This window comes from Myodes glareolus, chromosome 24 (assembly GCF_982192425.1).
Source record: "Myodes glareolus chromosome 24, mMyoGla1.1, whole genome shotgun sequence".
NCBI lineage: Eukaryota > Metazoa > Chordata > Mammalia > Rodentia > Cricetidae > Myodes > Myodes glareolus.
Window position 1 is genome coordinate 508,539 of NC_142049.1, and position 13,334 is coordinate 521,872.

A 13,334-nucleotide genomic window follows, 5' to 3' on the forward strand; every position below is an offset into this window, starting at 1 on the left:
CATTAAGATGCTTATGGAACTTTGTAGAAAAATCAAACCATGGGATTTATTAACATACTTATTTCTCTCTGCTTTTAAAAGTAGACAGAAAACAACCTTGCTGAACTATAAAATCTTGTTAAATTTAAACCAGATCTTCTTAAATAATCAAATTACAGATGCATTTTAAATGCATATTCTGATCATATTCAATACTTTTTTTCCAGTACATATTTAGGAAGAGTAGGATTTTCTCTGAATTTCCTTAGCTAAATGTTTGCTGTTGTTTTAACTTAAAAGTAATCCAATTCCTTTTTAAAAAATCATTTTAGGGCTGGAGACATGGCTCTTCCAGAGGTCCTGAGTTCAATTCCTAACAACCACAAGGTGGCTCACAACCATTTATAATGAGATCTGGTGCCCTCTTCTGGTGTGTGTATACATAATAAAGAAATCTTTTTTAAAAGTCATTTTAAATCATTTCAATGCCAGAAAACAAATCAAAGCAAAGCATTACATTTCTAATGTAAGTGATTAATATATTATTTTTAAAAATGTGGATGTCTATTATCTGAACTCTAATATAGCATACAAGATTTTCAGAAGTTATAATTTCTTCACAAAATACAAGTCAATAATAAATATGGCAAATAGAGCTTTATCATGTTCTCCAAGTAGTTATACTTTAAGAGTCATTACAACTGTAATTTCTATAAAATTTGATTCATATTTATATGTTATCTAAACTTGTCTCCTCAAATATCAAAGAACTATTACAAAATCATAAGCAAAAATTTTCAAGTAAGAGAGCTAACAGCATACTATAATTCAGATAAACATGAATTCACTATGATCTGGTGCTAGGAACTGAATCTGGGGCCCCATAAGCACATATGAAGCAACACTGTGAGGAGAGGTGTAGCCTTGTTGGAATAGATGAGGTCTTGTCGGAGGAAGTGTGTCACTGTGGAGGGGGCTATGAGGTCTCAAATATGCTTAGGCCATGCCAGTGAAGAGTCCACTTCCTGTTGTCTTCATATCCAGATGTAGCTAGTCATGTCTGCCTGCATGCTGCCATGCTCCCTGCCATGGTGATAATGGACTAAGCCTCTGAAACTGTAAGCCACCACCTCAATTAAATGTTTCCTCTATAAGGAAATATTGCCATGGTCATGGTGTCTCTTCACAGCAATAGGAACCCTAACTAAGACAATCTCTAAAACTGTGAGCCCAGATAAATCTTTTTGTCTTTATAAGATGAGCAACCACAGTAATTTATTACCGTGATGTAAAACTGACTAGCACAATTGATTGACATTCAGAGTTTTAAATCTTTTACTGCATAAAAATGAAATATTTCAAAGAGAAAAATGATATGAGAAAATTTTGTAGCAGGGGAAAAACACATCAAGAGACTTTTCTAACAAGATAAGTTCTGGTTAGTTGAAAATCAAAATGCTTTAATATCTGAGAAAATATTTTTCATTTACAATATTAGGGTCTCTGTACTCTTTGGGGCATTAAAATATGGCCATTTTCATACTTTGGTAAGATACAACACTGTGATGTCTAATCTTGACAACTTGGGTTGGGGATCACCTAGAAAACACAACTTTGTGTCTGTTGGGCATTTCCTGAGAGATTTAACTAAGGAGGGAAGACCCTTCATTCTGAATGTGGACATCACCCATGGGCTGGAGTCCAAGACTAAATGAAAAGAGACACGAGCATTCATCTGGGTGCAAACGTGATGTGCCAGCTGCCTCGTTCCTGCTGTCTCCCTTGTCATGGAGAAATGTCAAAATAAGCTCTACTTTCTCAAGTCCCTTTAGTCATAATCTTGTTACAACAATGGATAAAGTAACTAATACAAATTCTTATTCAATTATTCAGTTGAAAAGATCCTATACAGGATTGGTGGCAAAGCTCATGCTCAATCTCTGGCTCTTTTGCACCAGAATAAATCGCTTTCTATTAACTCCCAACACCAGAGGGCAGCAGCCTCAGTACAAACTGGCAATTTCAATAGCTATTAGGGAAGCAAAGGATCATGAATCAAAGTACATAGGCCAAAACCCCAAATCATTGTATGACCTCTTGATGTGTAACAGTTTTCTCTCAGAATGAAACATCTCACCCTGTAGGGAAACTCCTTAAGCAGGTGTGTAAAAAATTAAAAAACATTCCCTGAAACTGACCAGATTCCCTAGGCCCCTCTCTGCCACAGTAAGGAGAGTCTAGTGGCAAAGACTTTCCCAAGAAGACCCTGAGACCAGACCAACTGCCTGGAAGAGGCAGAAACCAGCCAAGCTTCCTGGAAGAGGTTTAGACCAACTGAGGCACCTAGAAGGAATGTTCTCCAACAGGAGATCTGCAGGTTGCAGGCTGTGCGGTGTGCTTCAGGTTCCCAGATTTGTGAGCTGAGATGGGCTTGGGGCTGCAGCTGTCTTTTGACTCATTTCTGTTTCTTTCTGTAAGTAGCCCCAATAAAACTCATTGGCTCACCAAGCTGTACTTTGGTGGTATCCGAACTTTGGTCTGTCACAGGAGCGCTATCTGGGGTGAGTATATCTCAGATACCCCAGATAGGGGTCTACTCTAAACCTTGTGTGTTTTGTCTCTCAAGAAGTTTTGACACACAACACCTCTACATTTTGTTGCACCATCAAAATGAAATCCTATCCACAACATGGATGAATAACGTGCTGATATGTCAGTCAAAAAAGACAGATACTGTATGACTCTGCTCATATAAGGTACCTAGCCGTCAAATTATAGAAACAGAGAGTGGTGGTTTTCAGGGGAAAGAGGAAGGAAGAAGCAAGTTATTTAATGGGCATAGAGTGTCAGCCTAGCAAGATGAAAAATTCTGAAGGTCTGTTCTACAAGAATGTGAATATTTTTACAAAAACTAATGAACTATATACATCCTTAAAAATGATCAAGATGGTTACTTGTATGCATTTTCTACCATAATTAAAAAAATCAAATGCTATGTTCTATCTTCTGGTTGACCATCAAAAGAGAATATAATTACTAGGTTAGATGCTCTGAATAGTATTTACTTTAGACTCTTCTGGCACACTCCTGTGCGACCTGAAAAGAACTCACAGTTTCTTACTTAAGCTTCATCAATTAATTATTGAAAATCAGGTCATGTTTTAATGTGGTTCATTTTTGGTCAATAATTTACTTAGGTCTTTTTTTTTTTAAGCTCAGGGTGGCAAGCCTGCTAGGCAAGCACTATACCATTAAGCTACACCCTTGGCCCTATTTCCTTCCTTCTTGCTTTTGTCAGCCTAACCACTCTGCCTCTTTCCCTTCCTTCCTTTCTTCAGAGGTGACTGCTTAATTGCTTTTCTGATGTTGATAGAAATGGCATGCCATCTTTACCACACCACCAATACCTTAAAAAAACAAAAACCACTAAGACACAAACAATACATTCTATTTACTTCTTGATGAACACTGTGGATCTAGTGCTAACTCAGCAGCCAGGATTTCTTGTTCCATGTCAAACATTTCTCTTATTTCTTCAACTTTAATGTGTGTGTGTGTGTGTGTGTGTGTGTGTGTGTGTGTGTGTGTGTGTTTGGTAGAGGGGGATCACTTTTTTCCTTTCATTTCTTAGAGCTTATTCTTGTTTTCAGTTAATTTTTCACACTATCTTTTCTTATTTGATGAAATAATTCTCTATTTTTAGTTTATAATTTTGAGGTTCCTATGTTCTCTACTGTATCTCTTTTTATTATATGCACTTACTGCTTTATCTTGTTGTTCATATGAACTATTTTCTTCATATAGATTGATACTTAGTTATTAAAGGCCACAGATTTTCCTGGGAAGTTGGCATGCGCTTTCTCTGTTTCGTATACACAGTATGTTTTCTGCCAATATCTTCTTAACTAGAATGGTCAGTTGGGATTTCTATGTCTGAAAGTTACTGCTCTGCGGATTTTATTTACACAGATTAAACTATTTTATTTTTCAAAAGAATAACTATAGAACTATTAATATAACTATCAAATTTTGGAAAGTGCTATAGTCTAAATGTGGCCAGTACCCCAAGGCTTCCCATATCAAAGGCTTGCTCCTCAGTGTGGAGGTACTGAGGTAGTAGAACCTTTTAAGAGTTGGGTCCTAGTGGGAAGTAACAAGGTCACCACTAAAGACATTTCCTTAGGGGTTTGTGGATGAGTTCTAACAAGAATAAGCTGTAATTTGCAGAAGAGAAGAGGGTAAGAGGACAGAACTTTAGAAGCAAGGCTTACCCCTCCCTGCTCTCTGGCTTCCTGCCTCACTGTGTAATCTTTTTACATATGCTGTCAGGAGTCCATCAGCCACGAGACTAACTGGAGGCCAAACAAACGTGGCTACTGATCTCATACAAACTGAGCTAAGTAAACCTCCTTTCTTTAAACTTTACCTAGGCTCAGGTGCTTACTATAGCAATGCAAGACCGACTAACTAAGGAGGTATGGGGAATTCATTCGCAGCCTTTTTGTTTTGGTCAATTTGTGGAAAAAAAAAATTCTATTCTTAAGCATCTGAAAATCGCTGGCCCTTTATTTCCTTTTCCAGGCTCTTTACAAGCCTAACCTATCTTCACCTTCATAGTCTACTTTTTCTTAATACAGATCTACATTCTGAGATCAATGTTCTACTTACTATTTCTTCAGCTGCCATGGCAAATTCCTGCCTCCACTTTGGTGTCAACATATATGACCTTTGCTGTTGCTGTTATAATCAGCAGAGCAGCTCTGCCGTGTCCCCGGTCCCCTTCCCTATCGACCCATCCAGGCTTGACCAGAGCTTAGTATCTTATATATGATTGCTTACAGAGAGTTAAATTCACATCGGAACAGAATCGACAGACAGTTGTGAGGCTAAAGAACCTGGACTTGAGGCGAGAACTGCTGGTCTGTAATTTGACAAGGCATGACAGCACCGCATGAACGAAACAGGAAGGAGGTGTGGCCTTACCTATAGCAGAGGAGGGCATGCTGGTGGTAGAGTTATCTGTGCACAACTGATAGGAGGAACTCCTTAATCCCTGAACTTACTCGGTTATAGTAGAAGCACAGCCTCAAACAGAGATGGATGCATTTACATGCTACAAGCTGATGTGGTTACATGTTATATATTTGACTCCCTATGATTTGGCTTCATGATGGCCAAAAATCTTTGAATTTGGTTTCCCTATGGTGTATCTACCAAATGCTTGGATTAGAAACAAATCTATTTGATTATTGCATCTAAAACATAAACCATAAGTTAATAAAATAGTGTTCTTAAATCAATCACCAATGACCCTGAGGTGAGTGAACTCATTTTGAGACTAGGGAAGCTAACATACCAAACAAAAGCCTGAATACAAGTAGGAGGTCAAATCCAAGTTCCTACTGAAGCTACATAAGAGTACCCTAACCCCAGTAAATCTGGTTAGAAACAAACCAAGAGTCTCAGCTTACTCTGCTCAGGCTGACATGATATCACTATGCAGCCCGGGCTGGCCTCAAACTCTAACTGATCCTTCTGGGTCAGCCTCCTAAGTGCTGAGATTGTAGGTAAGAGTCACCATGCTGGGTCTATCTTCTTGCACTATTTTCTTTTTTTCAAACATGTCATGATTTTAATTAGCAGTATACTATGTGTTAGAAATTATTTTAAGAACAGCAATCATCTTTCTCATGTAGCATTTTTTAAAAATGAATTATTTCTCTTGCATGTCAAATTACTTTGATGAAATTTCAATACATATTTTTGTTAATATTGCTATTGGTCACAATTATATGGCTAATTTTGCTACTCATAAGTAGAAACTGGGTATTCAGGACCCTGTGAACAAATGATTCTCATGTAACTTATGGTAAACTGTCAGAATGCATTATTACATGCACCCTTACTTGCTGAAGGTCATTAAAGATATACTAAAGCTCTTCTTCACATACCTTTCCAGAGACTTCTAGGTACCCTAAGCTCTGGCAGACACCAACGAGTTAACTACATACATTCAAGTTTCCATCTTTCCAGTTCTTAGTCTTCCTTCTCCATCTCAGAAAATCTAAATGTTAACTAAAAGTTCAACATGAATAACATCTTTTTTTTCTTTTTTATTGAGACTTTTCAATGTACACCAAGCCATCAAGACTAAAATTAATAATGTTGGTGACTACAGCAAATAACAAATTATCCTGAGACCAATTTATAACTTATTACTTGCCTCATCAGCCTTCCAGACTCAGCAGCATTATCAGGGCTCCTTAATTGTATTAATCAGGAGTTGAGCTCAGACTCTCTGCACTGAAAGGCCACATGAACTGTTAAGGTACAATGAAATACTTAATTTCATTTTATACTCTAAATTTCAGTGGCCTAGGACTTAGCCTAGCTTACTTAAGTATCAATCTACAGAAGATAAACATTTCTCAGATAAAAGCATTATCTCCCATTAAGAGAGAGATCAATAATATATAATTACTAAAATTATTTAAATCTGTTCTTCTGTTAAAACAATTATTACTTGTCCTTTATATTTTATTTGGGAGCCTTTGTTTTATTTCCTTTTAGTTCATTGAGGTCTACATTTATTTCATCTTTCTCCTACAGGCTTTCCCTGTTCTTTTCATATGCATTCCAAGATCTCATAAAGCCTTCTTTGAAGCCATGAGGTGGTGGTGCACGCCTTTAATTCCAGCACTCAGGAGGCAGAGGCAGGTGTATCTCTGTGAGTTTGAGGTCAGTCTGGGCTACAAGAGCAAGTTCCAGGACAGTCAGGGCTACAGAGAAATCCTGTCATGGAAGAAAATAAAGTCTTCTTTGACTGCCCCACCCCACAGATCACTCTCACTTTTGAACTCCCATAAGAACTGAATGCCTGCAACCTCTTTTACTGCTACTGTAACTATTGTATCATTTTTATATGCATTTAACAGTTCTTAAGTATTTCTGTGTCTCAGCAGTACCTGGCAGAGCACAGACAATAAGTATTAATTCATTCAACCAGGACATTCATTAGGGAAAACATAGTCAAAGCTGATATTGAAAGAGAAAAGAGCCTATTTTAGTGTGGTCCACAGATCAGCCACACTGGGATCAATCCCCTGGAAGCTCACTAAGGCTGCCTATCAGGACCCACCCTAGTTGTCTGGTCAGAAACTGCCTTTTAGGATTCTCAGGTGATCTGTTAGCACTGTTCAGGTTTGAGAAACAGTTGCTCAGACTCAAGAATGATTAGGATATTTAAGATATAACACCAAATAACTTCATTGTAATTGCTTGTTTGTTGGGCTTCCTTATCTACTAACTGAAGGCTTGCTGAGGGCAAGAACTCTTTCTATCTTTCTCACCACCAGCGTTTCCTGACCGGCCTAGCACACTCAGTATTTTTCTCCTTCTTGAGTGCATAAATGACTGGGGGGAAATTAAAATAAACTGTTTCAGAAAGCTAATTTAGGTAGTTCTTTTGTATAACACAATTTCACATATCGCCATACAAACCCCTTAATTCAATTATTAACCAGTTTTAAAATGTGCAGCTTTCTCCATTTTAGCAGCTGTATCACATGAACTTGATAAAGCAAACACCTGATTATCCTCCTGTCCTCTGAGAGAGCCTCCAGGGGCCTCTTTTACAAGTGAAAAGGCTGCATTTTAATTCTAGCTTTCACCAATCTGCCCTATGTGCCCGCACAAGGAGAGGGAGAGGGCAGTAAAAATGGTATGGCAGGGCAATTCTGAATCTCTAAATATACGGTCAGAATATGCCTTTTAAGATTCCCAAATGATTTGTTAGAACATTTTGGGAAGTAATGGTGTGGACTCTAGAAGTATAATTAGACTATTCAGGATGTATATGACCACGATTGGTTGAACAGAATACTTCAGGAAATAACTACTGGCAGAGGAATTAAATAAGAAGAGAACCCTTGTCATTTTCAAGAGCAAATGGTGATACCATAAAATAGAGTGAAACAGAACAGCGATTTCCTAGCGACAGAGGGTGGCAACACACCACCAGACCAACACCAAAGCAGATAGTGGTTAGAAACGTCCAAGAAACGTACCAGGAGCCACTTTCAGGTTCAGCAAAGAAGGAAGTCAAGGGAGAAAGGGGAAAGGAAATGGATGCAGAGTAACAACGATGAGGATGATGCGGATGAAGTATTTTTGAGAATGAGAGCTGACACACACTGGAAGGGGAGGGTGATAAGGAAGCAGGTTGCAGTGTAGCTCTATTGCCAAAAAAAAAAAAAAAAAAAAAAAAAAAAGCTACTGCAAATGTCTCTGCCCAGCCCAGACCTCCCGAGGGAGACAGCCCCTACATAGGTGAGAGGCATCGCCCAATTCCGCTAGCCCTGCGGTGGCCGGAGCCACCTCCCCTGGAGTCTGCAAAGCCCTGGGTGGGTGCCGGAAAGGGCGGACTGTTAGAGGGTGGGCAGGAAGAGGGGGACGGATGCTCGGGTGACCAGGTACCCACCTTGTCCCACCGCAGCCACTGACCAATGGCCGTGTCCAGCTGGGGGTCCCCGGTGAGGTAGGGGGCGTGGAGCAGGTTGGAGTTCAGGTCACCATCTGCGTTCTCAGCCATGGCAGACACACGGGCGTGCGGGCCCGAGGGGCGGGTGAAGACACCGAGTCGGGGGGCTCCGGGTGCGCTCACCAGGGTCCAGACGCCCCCTCCTCGCCGAAGGGCATCGGAGACCAACCGCGAGGCGTTCGGTCAGCGCCAGCCCCTGCCGCAGCTCCAGGGAACCGGGAGAGAAGGCGGAGACTGTCACCCGCCTCCCTGGTAGAGCAGCTCCGGATCTCAGCTCGAACTGACTGAGGCGGGCGTGAGGCGAGAGAACAACAACAGTCCCAGATGTCTGGGTCGCCGCCTTCGCCCGCGCCGCCTTAGGCCCCGCCCCCGCGCCGCTGGCCCCGCCCCCTCCCCCGCCCGCTCCCGCCGCTCCGAGTGCCCGAGGCATGGGGCGCGCGCCCGGAGCCTCCGCAGCGGCGTGGACTGCACGCTGAGGCGACGGTGCACAGCTGTTTTTATTTTTTTAACGCCGTTCCCAGCTGTCTTTCCCTCGTTACCCGCCCCACACTCGCACGTGTGTCTCCACCTGGTGTCCCTGTCGCCTCAAGCAGCCCGCCTCTGCGCTCCCTAGGAGGTTCCCCCGGCGCGCACAGGCCCCACCCTCTTCGCCTGGGGGCTCCGTCTTGCTTAGGGGGACGGAGGTGGCGCGCGTGAAGCCTCACGGGAGTTGTAGTCTTTCCCGTTTCCCCGCGCTCGGAACCCCCGACTCTTCCCTTGGCTTCTTAGTTGGGTAGCGGGGCGGTAGTTCCCTGCATTAAGGTAAACAAGGCATGTTGTGAGGAACAACTTGTATGTATTTGGTGCGTGACAGTTGACGAGTTGTTTTCTGTCATTTCATCCATCCTGTGAGCTAGGTGGTATGTATAGTCCATTCCACTTTACACAGAGGACGCCGAGAGGCAAACCGAATTTTCTGAGCAATAGTGTTACGGAGAAATGAGTGAGGGTTCCAACCTGTCACAGCACCTCAGATGGCAGTTGCTTTTGTTCGGATGCAAGAGCAGAGTAGAGTTGGGAAGAACAAAATGTCTTTAAAATAGGTAGGAATGTAGTCAGAAGGATGGGTCAGCATTTAACCCTATTTTAAGGATGAACAAACATCGTAAAATGCATAAACCTCCGGGTGGTTGTGGTGTACGCCTTTAAGCCTTTAATCCCAACACTAGGGAGGCAGAGGCAGGCGGATCTCCGTGAGTTCGAGGACAGCCTGGTCTAGAGCTAGTTCCAGAACCTGGGAAATAACCGTGTGTTCAAGAAAGAAATTAATTGTCCACTATAATCAGAATTAGTATCCATAACAAATATTAGACATCCACTGTATGTTAATAATTATGATAGTTGGGCTAAAAAGATGGCTCAGCTGTTAAAGGCCAGGCTCACAATCAACAAAACAAGAATTATTGTAGGAGTTGATGCTATAAGATTGTAAATAATTATTTGATTCACGAAATAAAAACTGGGGTTGGAGCAATGTTTCAGCTGTTAAAGCTAGGCTCACAACCAAAATGCCAAGAAATAAAATCTAGAGAGATAGGATATCTGCAAGGTGTTTATTTCATGATTAAGAGTAAATGCTTTCTGTGAAGAGTGGAAGTGAATTTGTTTGAAGTAATCAATACAAACATCAAGCAGGAGGGACCTGCACTGAGATTTCAAGAACAGAAAATAAATAAGTCGAGAAAAATGTAGAGGGCATTTCAACGCCATTGATCAGTGATTCTCAAGTCCCACTAGGAGACTGTTTAAAATATACATTATGCTAGTGGACATAATTCCCAGAGACTCTGAGTTTGGGTAAGGTCTTGGTAGCACCATAAAAATGTCTATTGATGTGACCAAGATGGTCATAATTAAGGTACACATTAGGACATATGTGTTGGCATTCTCTGGGAGATTATTAAGAAATGCAAATCTTCAGTACTCAATGAAGTTCTACTAGCGCATATTTGAATTTTAAGAAGTCTAGTTATTCATATTTAAATATTGCAAGTAGTAGCTCTTATGAGACAATTCTTTTTAAATACCAAGTAAATATGCCAAATCAACAGCTTTCAAGAGATGAAATTATATAGGATATGTAGTAAGGACAGGAGAAATACAGGCTTTAATTTAATACCTTTTCTAACCAGCCTTCCCTTACTTTCATCAGTAAAATCCTAACAGCTATTAACTGGTTATGTGACTCTTACCCAGCAGGTCAGGCTTATTGTTTAGACACTGGATGGTACCTAGGGAAACCGTAACCCATTAACTCTAAGAACATTAAGTGTGTCCAGAAGAGGGAATCGGGAAAAGTTCAGAAGCTTTCATTTCTATTGGGTTTATCCACAGCATCCTGTATTTTTACTGTGTTTTTATTTGGTAAGTTAGTCAACCCTGTGATTATGAAAGTGGGTTCATGGTTCTCAGAATGGAATGCACTCTGAGAAATGAATTGTTAGGCAATTTTATCATTAGGTGACCATTACAGAGTGGCTATAACATCCCTATGTGAAGAAATTGTATGGGACTATTATTATATAGGCGTCCTTCTTTGACAAAACCTGACATTGTACATAACTGTATAATATATACATTTGATTGTATTGTGTGCATATATCAAGTATATGTGTTATCATACATAATTATGGCTGTCATTAAGTTAGTCGACCTTTCATTACTGTGATAAAATGCCTAAAATAAATCAACTTAACAGAAAGAAAGGTTAATTTATGCCTTAAATTTCATAGCTTTCAGTCTATGGTCATCTGGCCCTGTTGTTTTTAGCCATGTGAAAAGACAGTGTCACAGCAAGGAGAGCAACATAGAGCAAAGCTGATCACCCCATGGTGGCCAGGAACTAAGAGCTAGGAAAAGGCTCGGGTGTCTCAGTATGCCCTTCAAGAACATGTCCCAGAGACCTAGTTTTTTAACAATAGGCTGCATCTCCTCAAGGTTTCACCACCTACAGCAGGCTGAAGTCTTTGGAGAATGTTAAAGAAATCTAAATTATAATATTTATTTATTTATTAGCATATATTACATAGCCATATATATGTAATAGGTCATACTATGTAAGTATATAAGAGCCAGATATGGTGGGTACATAATCACAGCACTTAGGTGGAGACAGGAGGATTTGGAATTTATGGTAATCCTTGGCTACCTAGTGAGCTCAGTGGCAGCCTAGACTACATACATGAGACCCTCGTTTCTTCCCTGTCTCAAAAACAAAACAAAAACCTAAATGGTTCAAAAAATACTGTGTGCATACGTACATTTATAAATGTACGAATACCTTATAATTAGGCAAATAATAAATGATAAAGCAAATGGATAAAATCTTACTAATAAATCTGGGTAAAACAAACATGGTTATTCTTTGTACTGTTTTTATGAGTTTTAAATTATTTCTAAATAAAAATCTTCAAGTTAGGTTTGCGGTAAGGAAGTGTGTGTGTTACCAGGTGGTGGTGGCACATGCCTTTAATCCCGGCACTTGGGAGGCAGAGTCAGGTGGATCTCTGTGAGTTCGAGGCCAGCTTGGTCTTCACAGCGAGTTCCAGGACAGCCAGGGCTACACAGAAAAATCCTGTCTCAGAAAAAAAAAAAATGAAGAAAAGAATGTGTGTGTGTGTGTGTGTTAGGAAGAAGCAGGTAATCAATATTCTCCTTTTAGGCCTCGTCAGATACAAGGAGACATAACAAAAACAAATAAAAGGGGATCAGGGGATCTTTGTGGTAGGGGGAGTGGCTGCAGACACAGTAGGGCTATGGTGAAGCAAAGTGATAAACCCAGGGTACAAACTGTAAGGAAGCACCTGCTCTCGTATTTGTGGAAGCGTAGAGTTGGTGCCTGCATGTGAATCCCTCATTCCACTTTCAGTATCTGTACAAAGATATGATTCATATAATATATGATATAATACAATACAATAAATATAATAATATAATATATTCACTTAAAGGATATAATTAAATGATTTTAAAAATTCATTCACACATATACACACAAGAATTTGAGAACATTTTGCCATCGTATGAAGCATGGTTGATAAAAATTGAGGGTCATATATTGGGGTTCTACCTGAAGATCCGAAAAGCAAAACAGCTAGTCACTAGCTCTTACCTTGACCTCAGTCTGAAATGGCAACCCTGCCTCCCAGAATCTCAGAATGAGACTGTGTGTCTGAGAGCTGTTTCTTTCCATTTTATAATCCTCTCTAGGGCTGGGATTAAAGGCGTGCACTACCATCATTAAAGGCATGCACCAGATCTATGTTTCTATGGTAACTAGTGTTGCTACTGGGATTAAAGGTGCGTGTTACCATAATCTGGTCTGTAAGGCTGACCAGTGGAACTGTTTTACTCTCTGATCTTCAGGCAGTCTTTATTTATTAAAGTACAGTTGAGATGTCACGACAATTCCATAAACTCTATGCCCTTCACTGCCAGCCCTCTTGTCACTCAATCTTCTCACCCCCAAGTCTAAGCAACCACAAATCTCTTCTATCTCTATAGAGATTTCCCTGTTCTAAACGTTTCCCTTAAATAGAATCATCATGTCATTCATGGGATACTGTTATTAGTTTCTTTTAAGTAGCATATTTTTCTAAGGTTTGCCCATTTTAGCAGGCATGGTAGCTCATGCCTGTAATTTCATCACTTTGGAGGATTGCTGTGAATTTAAAGCTAGCCTGGGTTACATACTGAGTTCCAGGCCAATGTGGGTTACAGTGTGAGACCCTGTTTCAAGAAAAGAAAGATCTTTCCATCGTGTAGCATGATCAAGTCT

General features: G+C 40.4%; 1 protein-coding gene across 1 annotated transcript in view; it reads right to left on the reverse strand.

The window, feature by feature from the left end:
* Pgm2l1 (phosphoglucomutase 2 like 1) overlaps positions 1–8,848 on the reverse strand; it is a 43,337-nt gene extending 34,489 nt beyond the window's left edge. The window contains 1 exon segment of the mRNA XM_048435031.3: positions 8,459–8,848. Within this exon segment, the coding sequence (XP_048290988.1) occupies positions 8,459–8,569 (111 nt within the window). The 5' untranslated portion in view covers positions 8,570–8,848.
* Positions 8,849–13,334: the final 4,486 nt, after the last annotated feature.